Genomic DNA, 23,999 nt, shown 5'->3' with positions numbered 1-23,999 from the left:
CACACACACACACACATACACACGTGAAGCTGTTCTGTAAGTTATCACAAGAGGTTGCAATCTGAGTGATGGAGCAGTATGCAGAGATAGTAATTGTGCCACGAGAATTGTATTTCTGTCTTCTTCCAAAAATCAACTCATTACAAATAGCAGAACGTTGAGGCCTACACCCAACAAGAAATCCCCAAGGAGTAAATTCTAATGGGGTCTTTTAGTGCTTAAGCTAGTGAAGCCATCATCTGTGGATGTTATTGGTAGCCCACAGATATAGACTGCCTAGATTTATTAAGCATGTTATTGCCTTGTGGAAACCCTCTGCTGATTTGGGTTTGCGTCTTTATTGATACATTCACAGTTTGATTTTAGGTTCTCATGAATGGCTGCTAGAGCTCTGGGAGTGGGGCTTTGGGAGGAAAAGGAGTAAAACATCACATGACTCCAAAATCAGAGTTCTGGAGCTTTTTAGGGACATGGTCCCCTTGGGCAGTATGGTGGTAAAGCTTATGGACCTTTTCTTAGAATCAGGCTTTAAATGAATAAAATAAAATACATGGGATTACAAAAGAAATTATATTGAAATACAGTTATATTTTTTAATATACAAAAGTTCATAAGCTCCAGGTTAAGAATCCCTGCTTTAGAGTATCTCAAGCAATTTGCAAAGAGTGGAGGGCTTCTGACAGACAGGCAGCAGGTCATAGTGAAGAGAGAGCACTGAGTCATAGGACCTTGGGACCTGGGCAGGGATCTAGCAGAGTCCTCTAACTTTTCAGATGAGGAAACTGAGTCACAGTGAGATGAAGTGATTTGTTCAAATCCCACAGGTAATAAATGGCTTTGCTGAGTCTAAGCCTCAGTCCTACAGCTTTGGATTTCACTCTCTCCCCACTATACCATGTTAAAACTCAGTTGCTTACTAGGACACAGGCAGGTCACAGAATCTCTCTGGGCCTCAGTTTCCTCCCATATCAGATGAAAAAAAAATCATACTTGTCCTACCTTTCTCACAAGACTGTATTAAGAAGAGTGCCTTCTAAACATTAAAGGGCTATAGAAATGTGGGCTGTCTCCAATTCATGCCATCTATACTCTGGCCTTCTACCAGAGCCTAAATTTCCACCCTTGGAGTCCTGAGCTCTGAGATGTGAGACAGTGCCTGCCCTCAAGGATCGTACAATCTAATGGGAGGAAGGAGGAAGGCAAGGGGGGATGGGGGGACTTCAGGGGTACCTGACTTATTCCATGAAGTTGAAACAAGGCGGGGCATTAGATTCAGAGTAGAAGGAATTGGAGTCTGGTTGCTGCCTTCTATAAAGCAAGGCATTGGAGGAGTCCAACCATCATCCCTCCAATCAGAGGGGAAAGGAGGCTAAGGGACGTGGTGTCAGTCAAGGCTTGAGTTAGCAGCATGGTGGTGAGATCAGAGGTGATAAACTTATCCTGGGAGAGACATCTTGCTCTGGAACTGGAACCAGGCAGATCAGCAGATGCCAAACCACCACAGGGCTGCCCCCCATTTCTAAAACCCTGCTCCCTGATACAGCATTCACCTCTACAGGGGGTGATCCTGTCCCACAGTGGCTCCTATTTGCATGGTCCACAGGAGGGGGACATAAGAGTTGGCAGAAGTGAAGCCAGGTCTATAAAACTGTCCCTCCTTCCTAGACCTGACTCCCCAACCTCCCTTTTCATTATCAATAGATTCCCCTCTTCTTTCACAGATACCCCCCTTCCACATGAGGCTGTTCTCTATGCCATTTCCACTCCAGTAGATGCCATTGGGAGCAGGAACTGCTGGGTTTTGTCCTTCTTTTCCCAATGCCTGGCATAGTACCCTGTATGTAGTAAGTGCTGAATTCATGTTGAATTTTCAAGTTAAATCAGAGGTAAGGGCAACAGTGAAAACTTGGTTGGTAGTGTCCCAAACCAGATACAGCTATCTTACCAAATGCATGAGATATTTCTAAGATGGGAGGAACATAGATGTAAACCTGCAAAGAACTTCAGGTGCTAGCTAGTTCAACCTCTGCATTTTACAGATGAAGAAACTGAGGCCCAGACAGGGTCACATGACTCACAAGGGTCAAAGGAAAAATTTGAACCTGATTTTGAGGCCAATTCTCTATCCATTGTACCACTCTTCCTCTCAGGTTACCATGTCTGTTCTATTCCAACCATCTTATTTAATAGGTTAGGAAAACGAGGCCCAAGAGAGGAAGTGATTTACCCGAGGTCACACCCATAGGACATATCAAATCTGAGATTCCAACAGCTTCTCCCACTCAAAATCCAGGGCTTTTTCAAGTATTCCGGATTCTAATGAATCCAATGTCTTTTGCCTCCTGGGCTAGTGCTTTAATAATATTCCCGGATAGCTGTTATACTTGCCAGGAGGTCATCAGCTGTGGCTGTGGTATGTTTTAGCCAGCGTGGTTTGGAGTTAGACTGAAAACTCAATACAAATTCCAGTTCTCAGCCAAATTTCTTCCTAGCCAGCTATGAGGGCTATAGAAATGGCAGAGATGGAACTAGGGCAGGGCCACATATGCTGGCACGGTGTGACAGCAGTGGAGAAATGGAGGGGAAGCTCTGTCCCTCACAGATGAGAGTGAGACAGTCTTATTTGAATATCTCTGAAGCCTATGGACCTGGCACATGTGATTTTCAAACATTAGTTTAAAACACAAGGATACAATAACAGGTTTAAAAAGATATTCCAGCTGTGGAACATGGAAATCATGCGAAAATATGTTTACCTTGCTTCTCCACTCCCTATTGATTCCCTTGTCCTCCCTCTGGGAGGGCTCTCTTTGCTTGTGGAATAATTCTAATTGGCAAAGATAGGGATGCTATTAAAATAACTTTATGAGATGCCCTTTTGTTCTGTTCTCCACATTTCTGCCTTTCCTATTTGGCCCAATTCCAAATTGTGTCTGGAGAGACTCTCAGAGGGCAATGAGATAGCACGTGTTGTCTGCAGAGTTAAAATGTAAGCTCCTTGAAGGTAGGGATTATTTCAGTTTTGCCACTGTGTCCCCAGTATCTAACAATACACCTGATGGATAGAGATAAGGATAAGTATTGACCCTCTGATGTCACTGATGTAAGTGACTCCCAGATGAAGAAACTCTCTCTACTGGTGCATATAGGTACCTTCTCTTCAGTGTGGAGGTTTAGTGCCCAGAGCACTAAGAGCTGAAGTGACCTGCCCAGCATCCCCAGCCAATACATTTCAAAGTCAGCACTTCAACTCAGGTCTTCTTGGCTTTCAGTCCAGCTGTCTATCCGCTGCCTTGAACTGTATCGTCATAAATGCTTGGCGATTTATTGATTGAATGGTGCATTCAAAGCTCAGCTCTGGTACCCCCTTCTATAGGAAGCCCTTTATGACCCCCAGAGCTGTGAGTGTTTCTTCCCTCCTGAGTCCTTATCTCATCACCTATCTCTTTACATTGTGGTTCCCAAACAGAATGTCAGTTTTTGGAGGTCAGGGGCTGGTTTTTTCCTTCTTCTTGACTTTGCATTCCCAGCACCTGGCATAGTGTCCCACACTTAGGAGGTGCTTAATCAATACTTATTAAATGGAGTTATTAAAACTATGAAAGGCAGCACGTAAGTGCAGTGTTTGCTGGATTAGATGTTTTCCTTAATGATGGTTTGCTGGTGGTTATTTAGCAAGTATCTGAAGGAAAGTAAGACTGTGGCTTCTTGTCACCAAGCATCTGCTTGTAAACTTCCAAATTCAGGTGGTCATGGTTACTGTAGCCTGAGTACCTCTGTTTTTGACTGAAATTCCCCATTTCCATTCAGATGTTTCATGGTATGTAGACCTGGCCTTGAGTTCTTTCCTCCCCAGTCACCCCACCTCATCTGGTTTGGTTTATTTGTTGTTGTTGTTGTTTTTTCTAACTTAGACAATGCCTCGTTGGGACATCTGATGCCAGATTATTTTGTTTACAAATCATGTGAAATTCCTCAGAGAAAAATGCTGTGGAGATTAACATTTACCATATGTCCTGCATCTCTCCGGCAAGCCCCAGGCTAGGTGGAGTTCTCTCAGAGAATAGGGAATATTGAGATTGCACTCAGATTGGATCCCTTGGACACACCAGTGGCTGCTATGACATTGCACAATTCTGCAGCTCTGTGTGGGGAACCCCCTGAAGAGCCCCAAAATAAAGGGGGGGATGAATGGTAGGCAGTGCTCACTCTGCATAATCTCTCTATTCCTGTCACATGGAGAGTGATGAGAAGGGAAAGAGGAAAACACTAAAATGACAGAACTCTGTTTAAGATCAGCTGATGTCCAGCATCACCTGTAAAATGTGAAATATTCTGCTCTCAAATGGGGAAGATCTCATTTATTTGATTCTTTCTGAATTGGCTCGACTTGTTTTTGTTTGGTGGTGGTGGTTGTGGTTATTCTGGTGGTGGTTATTGTGGTGGTGGTGAAAATTCCCACTATAAACACTAATGTAGAGAGGTGATGTGCTGTGGTGGGTAGAGTGCTGCTGTTCTAGAGCCCAGAAGGTCTGTACTCAAATCCTGGCTCTGATGCTTATGAGCTTTAGGACCCTGGACAAATGTCTCAGCTTCTTTTTCCAAGAATCAAGAGGTGATTGGCTGGAGGCTATGTTCCACTCTGGTCAAATGAAAGCAACTGTATTAGAGTATTTTTTTCTTTCCAGTTCTGAGCATCCTATTTAAGGAAGGACAAGAATAAGTTTGAGGACAACCAAAAGTAGTGGAGCCAGGATGGCATTGGGTCTCAAGTTCATGCCTTCTGAGGAATGGTTAAAGGAACAGGGCTGTTTAGCCTAGGAAGAGAAAACTATGGGGGCAGGAAGAGTCATGATATTTTCACATATTTGAAAGACTCTCTTGTTGAAAAAGAATGAAATGTATGTTTGTCCCCAGGGCACGGGGGTCCTAGGAGGCACGGGGAGAAGCTTACGCTTAATATTAGGAAAAACCTCTTAACATTTAGGGCTGTCTCTAATCAGAGTAAACTGCTTCAGAAGTTACTGAGTTCCCTTTCATTGGAGCTATTTAGGCAAGTGAGTATGACATCAGAATTGTCCAGCATGTGGACAATTTTCTTTCTTGCTTTTCCAGGTAGGGAAGTGGTCTCAGAAGTCAAGTCACCTAACCCTTGGGTGCTTAAGGGGTTTGCCCAAAGTCATTCAGGCAGTAACATCAAAGGCAAGATGGGGACTTGTCGTCTTCTGGAGCCAGGGGCCTTTGCGTCTTGTACCAGATAAGAGTAGGTGGTTATGGAGATGGCTTCTGTCTTTGGAAATTTGTGATTCTGTGAAGATATGGAGCCCTAGGGAACTTGACTGAGGAATGTGGGTTGCATTTTGCACTGGAGCAAAGAATTTCTGAAATCACAGACTCTGGATTTACTTGGAGGAAAACTATTTATTGACATTTCTATAAAAAGCTAGCTTCTCTTACTTCCAAAGATCTGTCATTTCTTACATGTGAGGACAAGCACTCCAGGGTCCACCTTTTTCTGTGCCTTAGTAGGTGATTTTGTCAATTGCTAAGGCTAAAAATAAACTGATTTTCCTGGTGGTTAACCTTCTGATGGTGAGTTGGCTACCCTCCTCTCTTTGCTAGGCTGGTTCTCAGATAACAGTCAGAGGTCGGGACTCAAAGGTTTTTCAACTTGGAAATTTAACCCAAGCCTGAGGCAAATGTAGTAATAATAATTCATATTTCTAGGGTCTTTGGTAGTGATGATGATGATGATGATGATATTTATATAGTGCCTACTATGTGCCAGGCACTTTACAAGCATCATCTCATTTGATCTTCAGAACAACCCTGGGAGGTAAGTGTCCCCATTTTACAGTTGAGGAAACTGAGGCAGGAGTTAAAATGACTTGCCTAAGGTTGCACAGCTAGTAAGTGTCTGAGGCTAGATTTGAACTCAGGTCTTCCTGACTGTAGGTCCATCCGTCTCTCCACTGTACCATCTAGCTGCCTTTGAGAGCAGCGAGGTAGGTAGGTCCTGCCCCCAGTGAGCATACCTACAACCTAATGGGGAGGACCTTGCATTGAAGAAGTGGGGACCTATGGATGCAGATGCTGGTGAATCTGCTCTTAGTTGGTTTTGTGGAACTTTTAAAAAGAAATTCTTTGCGCTAAGGGAAAGTTCACTGGATAGGAGAGGAGTATATGTGAATGAGATGTACCTGAGGAAGAGTTAAAAAAAACAAAGAATAGTGAGACTACAACAATAGTGAGAACACAATATAAAGGTGATACAAGGGAATTGATAACAATAATAGTAATAACAATAAACAAAAATAATAACAATAGCTAGCAGTTATCTAGTGCCTACTGTGTGCCAGGCACTGTGGTAAATGCTTTACAATTATTGTGTTATTTGATCTTCACAATGATCCTGGAGGGAGGGGCTCTTACTATCCACATTCATCTCTCGTTTCTATAGCACTGTACAGTTTCTAAGCACTTTTCTTGCAATGGTCCCAGGAAGTGGACAGTACAAGGATTATTATATCCATTTTACAGGTGAATAAACTGAGAGGTAAAATTTGCTTACCTATGATCACACAGCTCATGTCTGAAGCAGGATTCAAATCCCAATCTCCTTGGCTGAAGTCCCTGTACTCTAGCTACCATTCCACCTAACATCATAACTAAAAAGAGATCAAAACAAGAACCACGGGAAAATCTGATGCCATCTGGGTCTCTTTGATCTGAAATCATCAGGGAAGACATCACAAAGGAGGTGGCGCCTGAATTAGACCTTGAAGAAACACCAGAATTGAGAGAGAGAGAAGAGGAGAGAGGGAACAGAAGAATGAGCTTCAAGAATGCATCGAAACTATAGAAGAAAGGACAGGATCAGGGGCAGTTAGTTGTAGCAAAGTAAAAATAGATAATGGGTGAAGGGAAAGCATGTGAAACACACTGGGAAACAAAGTTTGCAGCTTTAAATGACAATCAATCAGTTATTCTATAAGCATTTATTAAGCACCTACTATATGCCAGGTCCTGTGCCAACCTCTGGGGATAAAAAGAAAAAGCAAAATCAGTCCCTCCTCTCAAGGAACTCATGCTCTAATGGGACAGAGGACCTGAACATGAATAGGTAAATATGGGTTGACGAAAGGTCATTTTAGAGGGGACAGTCTAAGGACTGGTTTTGCTTCATCCTCTATTTAATCAGGAGCCTCTGATGATGATTAGCAGGGGATGAAGATGGCAAGGCTTGTATATTAGGAGGATTATTTTGGTAGTGTTGTGGAGGGCAGAGCCTGGAGGCAAGGAGGACAATTAGGAGACTATTGTAGTAGTTTTTTGTGATGAGGATCTGTTCTACAGTGGTGATGTGGGAGTGAAAAGGGGAAGTGGGGGTCAGAGACAGTGAGGAGAGAAAATTGGCAAGCCTTGGCACCTGATTGTTGCAGTGGGAAGGAGGGGAAGGAAGGATAAAGTATACAAGACTGAAGTTTCAGCCTTGAATGACTGGGAAAATAGAAATGGAAGCAAGAGAAATAGGGAAATGGGGTGGAGAGGAAGGATATTTGGGGGGGGGGATGATGAGTTATTTTTCATAGATCAGGGTTAAACTGCTGGCAGGAGGTATCCAGGAGGGAGATGGAAATGAAGAACTTTAGCCAGGGCAGAAATCTGGGCTAAGCACACAGAGCAATCTAAATCAAAGCAATCATTGACCCCATGGGAAAAGATGAGATCACCGAGAGAGAGAAGGTAGAAAGAGAAGAGGCAAATGCAGGCCAGTGACTTGGGGGGGGGGGTGAAAGTCTCAGAGAATTAGAGGAGATTCTGGACAAGCGGTCAGACAGATTGGAGGAGAACCAGGGGAGAGTAATGGCTCAGACACCAAAGTGGGAGAGAGACCAGAAGGAGGAAAGTGTCCAGTGCTGCAGGAGGGGAGGCTGAGGATTTGATAAAGACTTGTAGTTTACCTGGAGACATCTCCAGTTGGCCAGTTCGCTTAGTACCAATATCAAGGGAAAATACCTGTTTCAATCCATCTTTTTTTTTTTTTACTTCTCTTGATGCTCAAAGTCAGTGACGTGCATTTGACAAGAACCACTCCATTGCTCTTCAGCTGCAAGTGAATAGTTCCTGTCCCAAACCACAAGGTTTCTAGTGCCCCAATGATGGTGACATCCGATGCCTACCACAGCCTGGAGAGTCCTCAGCTGAGATATAAAGCCAGGGCTTCCAGTGCCCTCCATAATTACTTCAGGGCCCTTAAGATCATCCCTCCAGAGCTAGAAGGGACCTCACAGATTATCTACTCAGCTTCTCACTTGACAGGGGAGGAAACTGAGGTCTGTAGAGTTGAAATGACTCACCTAAGGTCACACAAGTAGAAAAGAGCAAAGCTAGGATTTGAACCTAGGTTTTTTGACTCAAAGTGTAATGTACTTTCTACTCCATGCCGTTGGAACTGGGGGAAAAATATGTGAAGCTTAGAAAGTTGTTTTATTTGTTGATTTGCTTGTTTTTTTTCCAAGAGGAAGATGTGTGTTGGGGGTGGGGGAGGAGGTAGTGTCGCATTTGATTGTAGTTCTGGGCCCAAATTATCTTGATGATTTGTTCATGTGTTTCAAATTCCTTAGGTGTTTGGCTGTCTGCCATACTTTGGCATTCTGTCCCACTTTAGGATGGCTGATCCAGCCCGGGCCTTCGACAGTATAGTTGGATGTGATATGATTAATAATAAGGGGGATTTTCTGAGGCAGTGTCTATCCTCAGGCACTTATGAGTTATCAGGTCTGATGATGGTGACAAGGAATAAAATAATAACAATAATAGGAATTATTACAACTGGCATTTATGTAGTTCTTTAAAACTTGCAAAGCAATATGTAGATATACACACAATACGTACGTGTGGGTGTATATACAGATACACAGCCTCTATATACATATACATATACATATACATATGTCATCATAGGGTCATGGATTTAGAACAGCAAGGAACCTTAAAGCAATCTAATGAAATCACTTTGTAAGAATACTTTGAGAACTGGCCACCACTCTGGGTCTTGTAATTTAGAGGGACAAGGATTCCTTTCGGCTCTGTGAGTGATTTCCCTGACAACCTTTGACCAAGAAAGTGGACTCAAGTTATGCTTAGGAGCTTTGACATAGATGAACAAAGAGTCATTCCCCAATTAAGAAATAATTAAAGGACATTAACAAACAGTTCTCATGGGAAGAGAGCCTAAGCAATTTGTAGCCATATGAAAGAATACTGCAAATCATTAATTCCTAGAGAAATGTTAGTGAAAGTAACTCTCAGGTGTTACCTCATACCCATTGGATTAGCCAAGTTGACAAAAATGGAAGATGATAAATATTTCAAGGGCTGTAGGGGAAAGAAGCACCTTAACGCACTGATGATGGAGCAGTGAGGAGGTTCAGCCATTCTATAAAGCAATTTGGAACTTTGTCCCAAAAGTCATATTTAGTGTGCATTTCTTTGTCCTAGCAACAACCTCTATTAGGCCTATGTCCCAAAGAGATCAAAGAGAGAGGAAAAGGATTCAGATATATGAAAAATATTTATATCAGCTCTTTTTATAGAGGCAAAGAATTTGAAATTAAGGATGCGCACATCCATTGAGGAATTGCTGGACAAATTATTGTAAATGAATGCAATGAAATACTATTGTACCGTAAGAAATAAAGAAGACAATTTCAGGGGAACTCAGGAAGGCTCATAATGAAATTATGAGAACAAAATTGTAAAAACAAAAATTTGAAAGACTTAAGAACTCTTATCAATGCAATGATAAGTCATGATTACAGAGGACTGAGGATGAAGTTTGCCCCACCTCCCGATGGAAAGAAGTGATGGACTCAAGATGCAGCGTGAGATACTCATTCTTGGACCTGGCCAATAATGGAGTTTGCTTTGTTTGACTATGACAACTTGTTATAATTTGTTTTGGTTTCCTGTTCATTTTTCTTCTTTTTTTTTCCAGTGGAAAGAAGGTAGGAAAAAAATAAATGCTTTATAAATGAAAAAAATAAAACTTAATACAAAAATAAATGAATAAGAAAAATGTTTTAAAGTAAAATATTTGGACAAACATTTTTAATGGTGTATGACAGAACAGACTGGAAGAATTAGCTCAGAAGCATCAACAGTGGGTAGGATTCCTCAGCTACACTCAGACTTAATGGGCTAAGCTGGAGATGAGGGATGGCATGAGGGCAATGGGTAAAGAGAAAAAGAAGATAGAAGGAAGGGAAAGAGACTGAGTTGGCCATTAGCTGTCTGCAGGAACCTTGGGCAAAGAATTGGACTAAAGTGCCCATTGTAAGGAGCTCTTTGAAGCCTGAGAAAAGTTCCAAAATGTCTATTTATTTTGCCAACTTTCCCTCATCATGGCTATCCAATAATAAACACTGGCATATTCTCTTCTCACTTCTTTTATCCAAGTGTTTCTTTGATTGTGGATTTGTCTTACAGAGAGAGAACCCCAGAGCCAGACATAAAGGCTTGAGTTGCATACTTAGGCAGAGAAAAGGGGAATAGGGGAAGTCAAGGTTTAGCTGGAACACATAGGATTTAAATTGGAGGAGAGAGCCAAACCTTTTTTCTGACTGTCCACCTCTTAAACCATTCACACCTATGCTACTTTTCATTTTATATGGGGAAACTGAGGTACAGGAGGTTAAGTAATTTGGCCAGAGTTCCACCAGTTACTAGTAAGTCATCAAAGTAGACTTCATACCCATAACCATTAACTCCAAATCCAATGCTCCTTTTGGCACTGTAGCCTGCTCATTTGAGCCTCATCCCAATGCTACAGGGTGGGCACAATAGGCATTTTATCCCCATTTTGCAAATGAGGTAACTGAGACCAGGAAATTGAGTTCAAGAATTTAAGAGAGCTTCATTTCAGAAATGCAACTTGGGCTGATAGCTAAGGTGGTGGACTTTCAACAAGACTTGCATGCAGACCCAGCATGGTGCACTCATTGGCCCTGGGCTCTGCTTATGACTCTTTCAACTTCTTTCTTCACCATGCCACAGCAACCTTAGCTCCCTACACGGTGAACCTTCACTTACTCTGCTACAGACTTCTCACCCTCCAAAATCACTCCCCTGTGGTGGCACCTTCCTCTGATTGGTTGGATCCTCTAGAACCCGCCACTTCAAGTGTCCAGGCCAGCCATATTCATTTCTTCACTCCTTTTGGACTCTACTTCCAACTATCTGGATTTCTCTGTCACTCTCCACTTCCCCTCCCCTCCTGCTGTTCAGCTCCTTTTTCTGAATTGTCTTCCCTTTTTACAGAATGTAAGCTCCTTGAGACCAGGGACTTGTCTTTCATTTTGCTTGTATTTGTATTCCCAGCACAGTGCCTGACACATCGTTACTCCAGGGTCCAGCTCTCTGAAACTGTCCATGGGGTTTTCTTGGCAAAGATACTGGAGTGGTTTGCCATTTCCTTCTCCAGCAGATTAAGGCAAAAAGAGGTTGAGTGACTTGCCCAGAGTCACACAGCTAGGATATATCAGAGCCTAGATTTGAATTTAGGTTTTCCTGATTCCAGGCCTAGCACTCTATCCACTAAGCCACCTAACTGCCTCTGAGGCAAACAGAGGTTAAGTGATTTGCCCAAGGTCACACATCTGTTAAGTGTCTGAGGCCGGATTTGAACTCACATGTTCCTGAGTGACTCGTAAAAAGTGCTTAATAAATGCTTGGCAATTGACTTTCGGTTCTTCATCTATATAAAAGGGGTAATGATATCTGTAATGTCAGCTTTGCATACTTCTCATAAGGCCCAGATGTGATTATAGAGATAAGAGATATCTACCCCTATGTCTATGTGTATATATGTGTCATGTATATAATATATGTATATCCAAATATGAATATATAGAGAATTTTCCTCTACAAGTCCCTGAGTAGGGGTGACCTCTTTCTTTCTCTCTCTCTCTCTCTTTCTCTCTCTCTCACTGGATAGATAGATAAAATAAAGCATATACACTAGTATATATATTTATATATTCTTCATGCACATAATATATATGTATGCTTGCATACACATATGTATGTATCACTTTATAACTTTAAAGTGCTAAATAAATGTCAACTATCATTATCGTTATTATTTATATTATTTATGTGTGTAAACACTTCAGGCCTCTAATCTTAAAGCTAGATGGCACCTTAGACCTCATATAGTCTTACCCATTATTTCATGTGTGAAGAAACAAATTTGCAGAGAGATGAGAATGAGCCAAGACCCAGAGCTAATTGGATAGACCTAGAATTGAGTCCTCCTGACTCTAAGCTCACTGGGCTTTGCCCTGCATCTTGCTGCCTCTTACTTTTTCAGCTTGGATTGGTGCCTGCTTTCTGATAGAGTATTCTAACACCACGATCTATAATAAATGACCAGTTGGCTTCTCTGCAAATTCAGTTTCATATTTGGAATGAACAAATGTTCCACTCTGGTTACATTTCTTTCCCCAGGCCATTATTCAGGAAGCATTAACAAGGCAATTTTCTACTGTGATTAGTTAACAGCATTTGCTATACCTAGTACTGCTTCTTACAAATATAGCTTATTCAGAATGTTCCAATTCAATTAAACTTAGTAAGTATTCCTTGTTCTTTCATTTTGTACCTAATTCTTGATTTACCTTCTTTTCAAAAATTTGGAAATGACCATTAATATAACCACCATTTATGATGGGTTGGCCATTTTTTCTTGACCATGTATGCCTATTGTGGGTTCCTTATAGAATGTAATCTCAATGAGGACAGAGACTCTTTCATTTTTGTCAAAGTGTCTGGCACAATGTTTGTTGAACTGAATTGGATAGAATTAAATTAAACTAAATTAAATTCTCTGGCCATTTGTATGTCCCCAGGTGTTATACATCTTGATCCCATTTCTGGGAACACTAATCTGGATTTCTTTGAGTCAAACAGATGTTGCATGCCTTCAAACCACCAGTACTTTTGCTTCTTAACAGGACTTCATGGCTGGAGCAGCAGCAAGTGAACGTTGTGACATGGTTTCCAACTTAGTAAGCAAAGGCTGCTTGTCCGATTTTATAGAATCCCCTTCGGTCGGTGTGACGATACCCACTGGAAGTGAAGTGAACACTCAAGTCAGCCCTGGGGAGGTACTCATCCAACTGCGACCAGGTTTGCTGATTTAAACTGTTCCTCTGACTGTATTCATTGGAAGCTCCCTGAAGTTTGATATTAATTCAGTGGTGAGGAGAAATGGCCTCTAATCCAGGCTCTGCCAGTAATTGGCTGTGTGACCTTGGGCAAGTTAATTCACCTCTCTGGTCTGCACTGTACTCACATGTGACCAGATTGAAGTAGCCCTGGTCCCCTCCGGTTCTAACATTCTCAGTCATCGTAGTGGATTTGATAGCAGCCAATGGGGGATAGGAACGGGAGAATGCCTGTCTGTACCCCTGAAGGAGCTTACATTCTAGTTGGATAGGGAAACAGCATACACATGAATGATTATGGAGAAGGAGAGTCCCAATATACTACATGCCAAGTTGGGATCAGGGATTGTTGTGGGTGTGGTTGGGGAGGCTTCGGCTGACACCTGGGAACCACCTATTGCATTCAGCAAACATTCATTAGGAGGCTACTCTACACTCAGCTCTATGGTAGGTGCTAGGGAGGTAAAGCTCAAAACCGAACAGTCCCAGCCCTGAGGGGTCTTACCTTCTATCAGGCAAAAACAATGGGTAGGCAGAGAAGTAAATACAAAATATTCGGAAAGTAAATGCAAAGTAATTCTGGGTGACAAAGTGCACTTTGAAGTCCATGTGAATGTTCCTTCCACAGTCAGGGAGCATATGGAAAGAGGTGCACTTGGAGGAAGACAAAGTCAAATCTTGTCTCAGATATGTATGAATTTTGTGACCCTAGGATGTTACTTTGCCTTGCCTATATGTGTGTTTATGTTTATACATGTCATGTATAATATTATACACACACATACACACACACGTCTTGCCTGTGTGTGGGGGGGGGTAAGGGTAGAGGTGTGTACTTTACAGGGACATAGGTCAATGTTAAGCTTGACTCCATTCATTCATCTGCATTAAATTCTTTGTGAGTGTGGTTATGGATGTATATATGTGTTCTATTCTCTTTTGACTCTTTTGACTTTTGAGTTCAGATAAAAGAGAGGCTGAAAAGCCAGCTGTTTCCCCACCTTCTCTTCTTTGGTTGTATGATCTTCCACTTTAGCACCCTGAATATGTGGGAAAATTTCCCCATACTGTACCTTCCTCTTCTTCTCTAATTTATTCCTTTCCCCCTCTCTTTCATTTCTTCTTTTAAAAGCCTAACAAAATCACTCCTATAACTTTGCCCTTAAGAGCTTTCAGGACTTTAGGGCTCTTAGGGAACATCTACTTCTTCTCCCCCCATTAGAATGCAAAATTTCAATCTGTGTAGTCCCTTCTAATTATTCAAATATATTAACCCTTTTTATGTTTCTCTTGATGCCTGTATTTGCATTTTAAGTTTCTTCTCAGTGCTGGTCTTTTTTTTTTAATTATAAATGCTTGGAAGTCCTTCGTTTTATCAGCAACTCATTTTATCCTCTGTAGGACTGTACTCATTTCTTCTGGGTTAGTGGTCGTTAATTGCAGATGTGTGTGTTTGTGTGTGTGTGTGTGTAATTTGTCTTTTGGAATATCATATTCCAATCTCTTCTCTCCTCTGTAATGGTTGCTTCTAGATGTTGTGTGATCTGGACTGTGGATCCTTAGTACTTGATCTCTTTCTTTATACATGCTTCTAACTTTTTTCCCTCTTTAACCTAGAAGCTGTGAATTTTGGTTATTGTATTCCTGGGAATTTTCTTTTTTTTTTTTAAGAAAGAGAATGATGGATTCTTCATATTTTTACTTTGCTCTTTGGTTCTAATAGATTTATGACATATGGTATACAGACTCTTTTTGTGATCACATCTTTCAGGTCATCCTATAATTATCCACATTAGTTGTTTTGACATGAGGAACCTTGTATTTTATTCTTTTTTTTTTAGTCTTTTGGCTTTATTTGACTATTTCTTATTTCATGAAATTATTAATTGGTATTTGAGTCATTCTCACCTTTTAGGCATTTGTTATTTGGCTAAGTACCTCATATACTAAATTATTAATTCTTCCAAATCTTTACCCTGGTGCTTTCATTTCTTCTCTATTTCTATCTTTTGAAGTTGAATTTGATTTATAATATGAATTTTTAACTCTTGCTTGATTTCTTCCAGGAATTCTGTTTTCCCTTGTGACCAACTTATGTTTTTCTCTGAGGCTCTGCTTATAGATAATTTGGGGTTGTTCTCTTGTCAGTTCATGTCTTTGGTGTCTCTGCACATTAATAACTCTTTATAATGGGTATCTTTTTTGTTTACTGACTCTTCTAGCCTTAATTCCTGAATTGAGACTTTGTGTAGAGGCTAGACTTTGTGTATTTATGGAATGTCTGGGCCTTATTTGATATTGATCTGTATTCTTTAGTTTTCTCTGGCAGGTTTCTCTGGGTATTGAGTGCCACATTCTTCAAGAATATTAGGGGGACCTCAAACCAGGCAACTACAAACTTTCAACACAGCCTACATGGTCTAATATAGGGCAAAGCATGATCTCTCCCTTCCCTCTCTTAGCTTTGTAGTCTCTGAGTCCTAGGTCGTGGATCTGGGTGATACACCTACAAGCTCACCCTAGTTTGGAGCTCCAGTTGACAGCTGCTGATTCCAATCCCTTTTAGCTCTCTGGAAAGCTCTCTAAGTTCAGAGCAAAAGAACTGCTGGCTCACCCTTAGTGTGAGCTCACTACCCTAGTTACTCAGCTGTTGGCCCTAGCTTGGGTCTGTGGACTGAATCTGAGGTGCTGTTCTAAGGTCTGAATGACATAACTGCAGGTTTACTCTTGTCCCTGCTCCCTGCTCTATTAGGGATTCCATTCCTTGCCCTGGTATTCATCTGCAGGTTCCAGTCTTGGTCTGCATTAGGTCAGAGCAGCATAATTGTCTTCTGTTCATCCTGACCATGACCTCTCCTTCTCATGATACACAGGCACAGGGCTCAGCCCAGTCCTGGTGCTGCCAGGGTCCTCTTAGGCCTTCCTAGCTGGAACTCCTGCTCAGTGCCTGCAGGCCTCTGGCTGTTTCCCTATGCTGGCCTGGGTTGGAAGAATGATCCATTGTGGTTTCCTGATCACTCTTTACTCTTATATTCTTCCTCAATTTTTGTTTAAATAGTTGTGGAAGAGAACTGGACTGGATTACTCCTTGTTTTTCCTACACCATCTTTGCCCATCTTCATTCTTCTATTTCTCCCAGTCCTATCTTATTACACACACACACACACACACACACACACACACACACACACACACACACCATCTAATATCCTTCATATCCTCACATCCTTCCTAATTATTTCCCCTTCACCTTAAGACCAGGAGAATTCTTGTAGCACCTCAAATCTCTTGATAAATTGGTTCCTTTGAAAATAAATTTCCTCAGGCATGCCTTAGCCACCTGAATTATGACTCAGTGGCAATTTCTAGATCAAGGGTTCTTAACCTGGAGTACATAGACCCCCAAGGATTTTCTGTGAATAGATTTCAGGGAGTCTATGAACTTGAAGGGGAAAAAAATACATCTTCATTTTCATTAACTACTCCTAAAATTTAACATTAACCTCAGTTGTTTCAAAACATGATTCTGTTAAGGGGCATCACGCTTTTCACCAGATTGCCAAGGGGGGCGTGCCACAGAAAACATTAAGACCTCTGGAGCTATATTCTACTCACAGAAATTCATCTTCTCAACCATCTTCTTTTCTTTTGTATCTAGACTTTCAGCAGTTTGCCTCCCCAGCATTCTTATCTGTTACCTCTTCTATCCAGTGACAGTGGCCTCCTGGCTGTTCCACAAACAAGTCACTCCATCTCTGGGCTCTGGGCACTGTCTCTGACTGTCCTCATGCTTGGACTGCTCTCCCTTCTCTGCTTCAACCACTGACCTCCATGGACTCCTTTAAATCCCAACTAAAATTTCATCTTCTACAGGGAGCCTTCTTCACCCCTTCTTAATCCCAGTGCCTTCCCTCTATTAATTATTTCCTGTTTATTGTGTATATATCATGTTTGTATATATTTGTTTGCTTGCTGTCACTCCCATTAGATTGTGAGCTCCTTGAGGGCAGGGACTATCTTTGCCTCTTTTTGGGTCTCCAGCACTTAGCACAGTACCTGACACATAGTAGGCAGTTAATAAGTGCTTATTGATTGATTGACCTTATCTGCTCCTCTAGGGCTCTAACAAGTAGACTGATTATCCTGACAATTAGATTATAGAGGTCATTTATTGCCAGACCATATGCTAATCTCCACCAACACACGTAGGATCTCTTTTTTCATTTGTCTAATCTAAAGTAGAGAAATCATAGGATAGAGGAAAAGTTATTGGTCTTAACCTCTGGATGACCCATGTCCAAATCCCACCTTTGACATGTACTGGTTATTACTATACACGGTGCCTCAAGCAACTCTCTAAGATTTGTCTACTAAATCACAGCCATGGGTTCCACCCTGCTGTGCAATCTGCATCAGCATAGAGATTTACCACTCCAGGAAGTCCCCCGTAGTTACAAAATTACAGATCCATTCACTTCTAATCACAGACTTCTTTGACTCTTAGGCAGCATCATTAGGCAGACCTGAGTCTCCCATCAAGCCTCACCCATGGAGCCACCTGCTCCTTGAGGCTTTTTTTTTCCTGAAGTTCCCAGTCTCAGACAACGTTAACATAAAACAGCTGCTCATCACTCATCACAACTGGATTATATTTGGCTTCCTTTGGCCCCAGACAGACTGGGAATAACAGGGATGTGGCCAAATCCCCACATGAATTTGGGAAAGTATTGATTTCATTTCTCAACCCTGCCTCCTGGCGCTTCCAAATTTTCCCCCTCATCCATCACAGCTTTCCTAACCTGTGTCCTTTTTCCCTTAGAGCTTTGTTGGTTGACAGCTTCAATGTTCTGATAAGCTAACATTCTCCCAAGTGTTCATGTATTAAAAACAAGAGTTGATTGGTGATGATGGCTGAATAGTCTCTAGATATACCCCCATAGGAAGCAGGCTATTTTGACTTCCTAGAAATATTATAGTAGGTTTGTCCATGTGTCATCATGGATGCTCATTGCTCAGTATAATAGAATGGAAAGAATAAAGGCTTTTGAGAGAGAGGTTTTGAATCCTGGTTCTGTGACATAAGTGAGCAAATCACCTCCCCTCTCTTGGTATCAGTTTCCTCATCTATAAAATGAAGGAACTGGACTAGATGAGGTCTAAGATCCCTTTCAACTCTGAACCCTAGGATTCTGTGACTCAAGAGCAGAAGATTTTATTCAGTGTATCTGTTGACCATGAGACCATGGTCAACATGAGAAGGTCTTGCCTAAATCCACTCAGGCATGCCTGAATGCGTTCCTCCACACTAATGGGGAGGCCTTTGTCCAAAGGACTGATCTCATTGCTGGGCTTTTCATGACATGGGTCAGGCTGGGGGTTTAGGCATGGTAAGTGTACTGGGGCAGGTGAGTTTATCATCACCCTTTGTATCAAGTCATGAAGTAGTCACCTCATTTGCCCATCTTACACGTGCTGGTTGTAGCCGTCTTCTTTCTTGACTTTCTGTCAAGTCGACCTTCTAAAACTTAAGGAACTCCTGCTATTGAATCTACATGAACTTCATCTAATACACTGAGTATTTTTCATCTCTTCCTGGGATAGTTTCTATCTACATGCACTTTTTAGTGTTCAGAGGATCTCAGATCATGGAATCACAGATGAGTTGGAAGGAACTCTAGGATCTTCAAGTTCCATCCCTTCCTCATTTTACATATGGGAAAACTGAGGCACAGAAAAGTTAAGAAATTGTCCAAGTGTTCTCACCTTAAGACTGTCCCAATCCTTTTCTTTGTTCCTTCCTATCCTTGTTGCTTTTGTATAGAGTTAGATTACCTCCACCTCCTAATCCTGGCTTCCTGTTACTTTCTGCACAATCCAGGTCGCCTCCTACCAAGAAGTGGTTTTAAAAACTCAAATGTTATTTTGGTTTAGGAATTAAATTACTTAATGAAGATGAGTTCATAGTGTTCAAAATATGAATTATTTATGTTAAAGTATAAATTAAATTACATATGTAAATGCGTAGTCATGTAAGGCACCCAGTGCTGTCCTTATATTAACATGACAACTCTCAAAAGGGAGAGAGAAAAAAAAAAACTCAAAGGGACAGATTATCTAGAGATGTCAAAAATATGTGTCTATTATTTGCCCCCAAACAAACATGTCATCAACATCACCCTTGATCTTCTGGACTTTGAGTTTAGCGATTCAAATCTTTAGTCCCCATTTTATTTGTTGAGTGCATCTTTTATTTAGTGTAATAAGTATCGGATGTAGAGATATTGGAGGTCTGTCTAGTGGATGCCCTGAATTCTGTCTAGTGGATGCCCAGAGCTCCCTACAGGGCTGGACAGAATATACAAGATCCCTTAAGCTTGGTGTGGTGCCATAGCCTCGTTCTCACTGGAGGGAGGTTGCAGGTATTGATTGTGGTCCTACGTGCAAATTCTTTTCCCTCTTCTGTGAATCTGGCATAATGATACATTACAAAACACACTGTATATTGCATCAGGGGACCTGGGTTCAAATCCTGTCATATGCCACTTAGATAAGTCACTTCACCTGTGTTGTTCTTATTTTCCTCAACTATAGACGAAGAGGTTGCATGAGCTTCTCTGGATGGTCCTGCCCAGGTCAAAATCAATTATCCTAAAATCTGGATGATTTCAGTTTTGGAAGGGACCCCAGGCTGGCTGAGAATCCTCTCTACATCATACCCCGTAAATGGTCATCCAGCTTTGTCTAAAGATCAGTAGGGCCAGAGGACCGCTACTTCCATGGTACAGGCAATCCCCCTGCTCTGGTTAGGTGCTAGTTCTTGGCCTTTTTCTTGACATGAAACTTGAACTTGAATCTTGGTCATTTCTTTCCATTGCTCCTAGTTCTGCCTTCAGAGGCCAAAGGGCCTGGTACCTTTTCCAGTGACATCCCTTCAGCTATCATGCCTCCCTCGCGTCTTCATTTTTGCTGGCTAAATATCCCTTCCTCTTTCAAATGATCCTTCTGGGATCTAAGCTTGAGACCTTTCACCATCCTGGCCCCCTTTTTCTTTTCTTTCATTAGTCAAATGTGACTTTGGCATACCCCTACTCTTGTGGTTATTAAAGCAGAGCCATCACATTCCCTTTTCTCATCTTCCCTACATGTGTGACCTTAGACAAGCCAATTAACTACCTAGGCCTCAGTCCCTTCATCTATAATGTTTGAATAGATTGGATTTTTTTTATATTGAGTGTCTTTATCTCACCAGGCTGGAAGTGAAGCTTCTACTCATGGGACCAGTATTACTGATGATCAGCCCAGCTTTCACTTGTTCTATTATTTCCAACCTGGGCTGGTTCAGTCCTCTTTTAGGCAGGCCCTTTATCCCCTGAGGTTTACCATATTGGTGCAGGATTTATTCTGGACACCCAATTGAAGTCCCTTTTGAAGCTCAGAACTCCCTAGCTTGAGTATTCCATCAGCCTCAACCTCCCCAGCAGCCAGGGTTAGAGGCTTGCACCAGCACACCCAACTAGATCAGGAATTCTTCACCTTTTGTGTATCATGGCTCCCTTGGGCAGTCTGGTTAAGCCTATTGATCCTTGAAACTCAGTCTCTGATCCCTAGAGAACACTGACTTGCATTGGCTCTCCCTTCTCACATTCTTTCATGCCTCTGTCTCAAATATTGTTGTGGTGGTGGTGGTTTTGAAGGTGATCTATGCATCTAAATCATGAAGCTGGAGTTAGATCTTAGACTAGCCTAGATTAGAGGTCATAGAATTTAATGCCACCCCCTTTCTTTGCAGTTCAGGAAACTGAGACTAGGAAAAGTTAAATGGTTTGCCCAGGACACAATAAATAGAAAAGTAACAGAGCTAGGATTTAAATCTAGGTCTTCTGCCTCCAGACTCAATGTTTTCTTCCCATGAAACCACAGTATTTTTAAATAAGAAGGAATGAAATAGATTAGAAAGTGGGTAAAGGGTAGATGACAGTGGATTTTTCCCTTCAGTTCTACCAATCGTCCAACTTTATATCTATTCCTGCTAGAATATTTTTAGAATATTATGGATCAACTATACTCAAACTTAGAATTAATTACTTAATTGTTGTTTATATGAAGAACTTCACCAACAGGGGAAAATGTGCAGCAGCTATTATCTCAGCTGCCATGACTTTTAAGAGGATCTGCCACAAAAAATTGAGCCAAAAGCCTAAGGAGCTGCCTCACAGGTCATTGGCCCCTTCTCCTTAGGACTCTGAGACAAAGTGGAGGATACCTCGCCAGGTCCATTTTAGTGAAAATTCTCCAACAAGTAGAGAGGTTGGGTAAGGTGACTTTGGGGATCCCTATGACTCTGAGATTCTGTGATTCAGCTTGGGATCTCTCAAAGGTTTTACCTAAAGAAAAGGACATCTTTGGGGTGAGCATTCTGTATGTGAATGTTACATTTTAGAATTATGCCCATTCCTCTTCCCTAACTTCCAAATGGTACCACCATTGCCCAGCACAGTAACATGCTCATAGGAGATATTTAACACGTCTGTTGAAGTGATTATATTTTACTAGGATTCTAATGTTAAAATGGTGTCACTCAGAGTTCAAGAAAGAGGGAAAGTATCCTGGCCAAGATCCAGGAGAATTGAATGATATATTAAATATACACATGCACACATATGAGTATATAATAAAGTTCATCTAGATTTTGGAAATATAACCAAATGTTGATTAGGAGAATCAAGTCCATGCAACTTGGAAACACATTCTATGAAGAGGAAACAATGGAGTCATCTTTAGTTTTTTATGTCCTCTTCCTGTGATTGAAAAAGGCACCAGAAAAGTCAGTGAAGACACCTTTCTACCTGATCCCTCAACCCCCTTCAGACTCAGAAAGGCTCAGCTCTGGAAGTAACTGAAATTAATTGTTTTATAGAGATGAAGAGATCAGCTAGCTTATGAGAGTTTTTATCTATATATCTTGTTGAAGATCCTGGATCACGACTGAACAGAAGTAAAATGTTCAGTGATCAGAGTCTCAGAGATAGGAAGGATCGGTCTCAATGTCATCAATTTCAATCCAGACATGAACAGGCATACCCTCCGAAGCATACTTGATGAGAGGTCATCCTGAATCTCCTCGAAGACTCCAGGAAGCTTTCCCATTTCACTCTGGGGCAGAGCTAACTTGACAAAGGATAGAAGCCTTAGAACTGAGAGTACCTTAGCAGTCACTTCTAGGAAGCACTGATGAACTAGATCAAGCCACTCATTCATGCTATAGCCCCAACTAGCCATTTGTATGTGTAACCTAGGGGAACTCAAAGGGCATCTTTGGTCTGCTATCACATCACACATATCACAAAACTTGTAGTTTTCAAAAGGAGAAAAATCAGAGCAGAAGTTTACTGGAACTTTATGACTTTTTTCAGTCATTCAATTGATAAGGATTTATTAAGCCCCTATTTTGTTTCAGAAACCATGAATAGGAATGAGGGCTAGGGATAGGAATTGGACTGGTTATTTCACTGCTATATGGAATTCCCAGATAAGAAAATTCCTTATACCAATACAGGTTGGTCCCTTCTCTACAACTTATAGTCCTAGACAGTTTGAGAGTACATAGTCAAAATAACAATAACAACAGAGAGAAGGAGGAGGAGGAGGAAGAGGAAACAGAGAGAGAGAGAGGGAGAGGGAGAAATAGAGGGAGAAGGAGAGGGAGAGGGAGATTTTATGTTATCTTATTTGATCCTCACAACAGTCCTGTGAAGTAGGTCCTATTATTATTTCCCTTTTGTAGTTGAGGAAAGTGAGGCCCCAAAGACTTTATGCAGCTTGCCTTGTGGATCACACAGCAAATAAGAGTCCAAGGGAAGATTTGAATGTGGGTTGTTACAGCTTCAAGTGCAGCCAATCTTAGGCTTTTGTCAGCAAATACTTCCTAACAACTGGAGCTGTCCAAACACAGAATGGGCTGCCTCCAGAGGTGATGGTCTTCTTGTCATTAAAGGTCTTCAAGTTGGGGTTAGATAATCAGTTGTCAGAGATGTGACAGTGGGGTTTCCTTTCAATATTTGATAGCCACAGAAGTCCCTTCAAACTCTCAAATCCTGTAATAGTCTGTGAGTCTGTGAAACTGAGGCGTGGATAGCAGAATTGATTTTTCAAAAGTCACATGGATAGCAAGATGAATTAGGGTTACAGTCAGAGGGTTAGGGTTAGCATTGAAGTTAGGATTCCAAGATTTCAACCCAAGTCCCTAGACTCAAAATTCAGGGCTCCTTCCACTAAAGTATGATGAAATTTTTTAAAAATTAAATTTTGTTATGATTTTTAAGCATGTGCAATAATTGGAAGAATGAAGCACTACCTTGTAGAAGTCATTAGGGGATTCCTTTAATGAACAGACAAGGATGTCCTATAACCAGGTAAATTGATGATTCATCGGTCAGTGATGTTGTTCAGTCATTTCAATCTTGTCCAATTCTTCATGGCCCTATTTGGGGTTTTCCTGGCAAAGATACTAGATTGGTTTGCCATTTCCTTTTCCAGCTCATTTTATAGATAAGGAACTGAGGCAAACAGGGTTCAGTGACTAACCAAGGGTCACACAGCTAGTAAATGTCTGAGGTCAAATTTGAACTCAGGTCTTCCCGACTCCAGGCCCAGTGCCCTATCCATTTTGTCACCTAACTGCCCCTTCTTAGGCACTTAATACTCATTGAATAAACAAAGTATGTTTACATAGCCCAAAGCAAAGACTCTCTAATGGTAGAATTTGAATCT

The 23,999-nt window shown here is 41.4% G+C and overlaps 1 protein-coding gene across 1 annotated transcript in view; it reads left to right on the top strand.

Annotated features, from left to right (window-relative positions):
- Positions 1-23,999, top strand: part of LOC114050406 (integrin beta-8-like) — a 105,926-nt gene that overhangs the window by 28,786 nt on the left and 53,141 nt on the right. The window contains exon 3 of the mRNA XM_027872040.1: positions 13,017-13,191. Coding sequence (XP_027727841.1) covers positions 13,017-13,191 — 175 coding nt within the window. The remainder of the gene's footprint in view (positions 1-13,016; positions 13,192-23,999) is intronic.

The sequence above is a fragment of the Vombatus ursinus genome, unplaced genomic scaffold (assembly GCF_900497805.2).
Source record: "Vombatus ursinus unplaced genomic scaffold, bare-nosed wombat genome assembly UNPS02014799.1, whole genome shotgun sequence".
Lineage (NCBI taxonomy): Eukaryota > Metazoa > Chordata > Mammalia > Diprotodontia > Vombatidae > Vombatus > Vombatus ursinus.
Note: the sequence above shows the minus strand (reverse complement) of the source record. Positions and strands in the feature narration are given on the sequence as shown.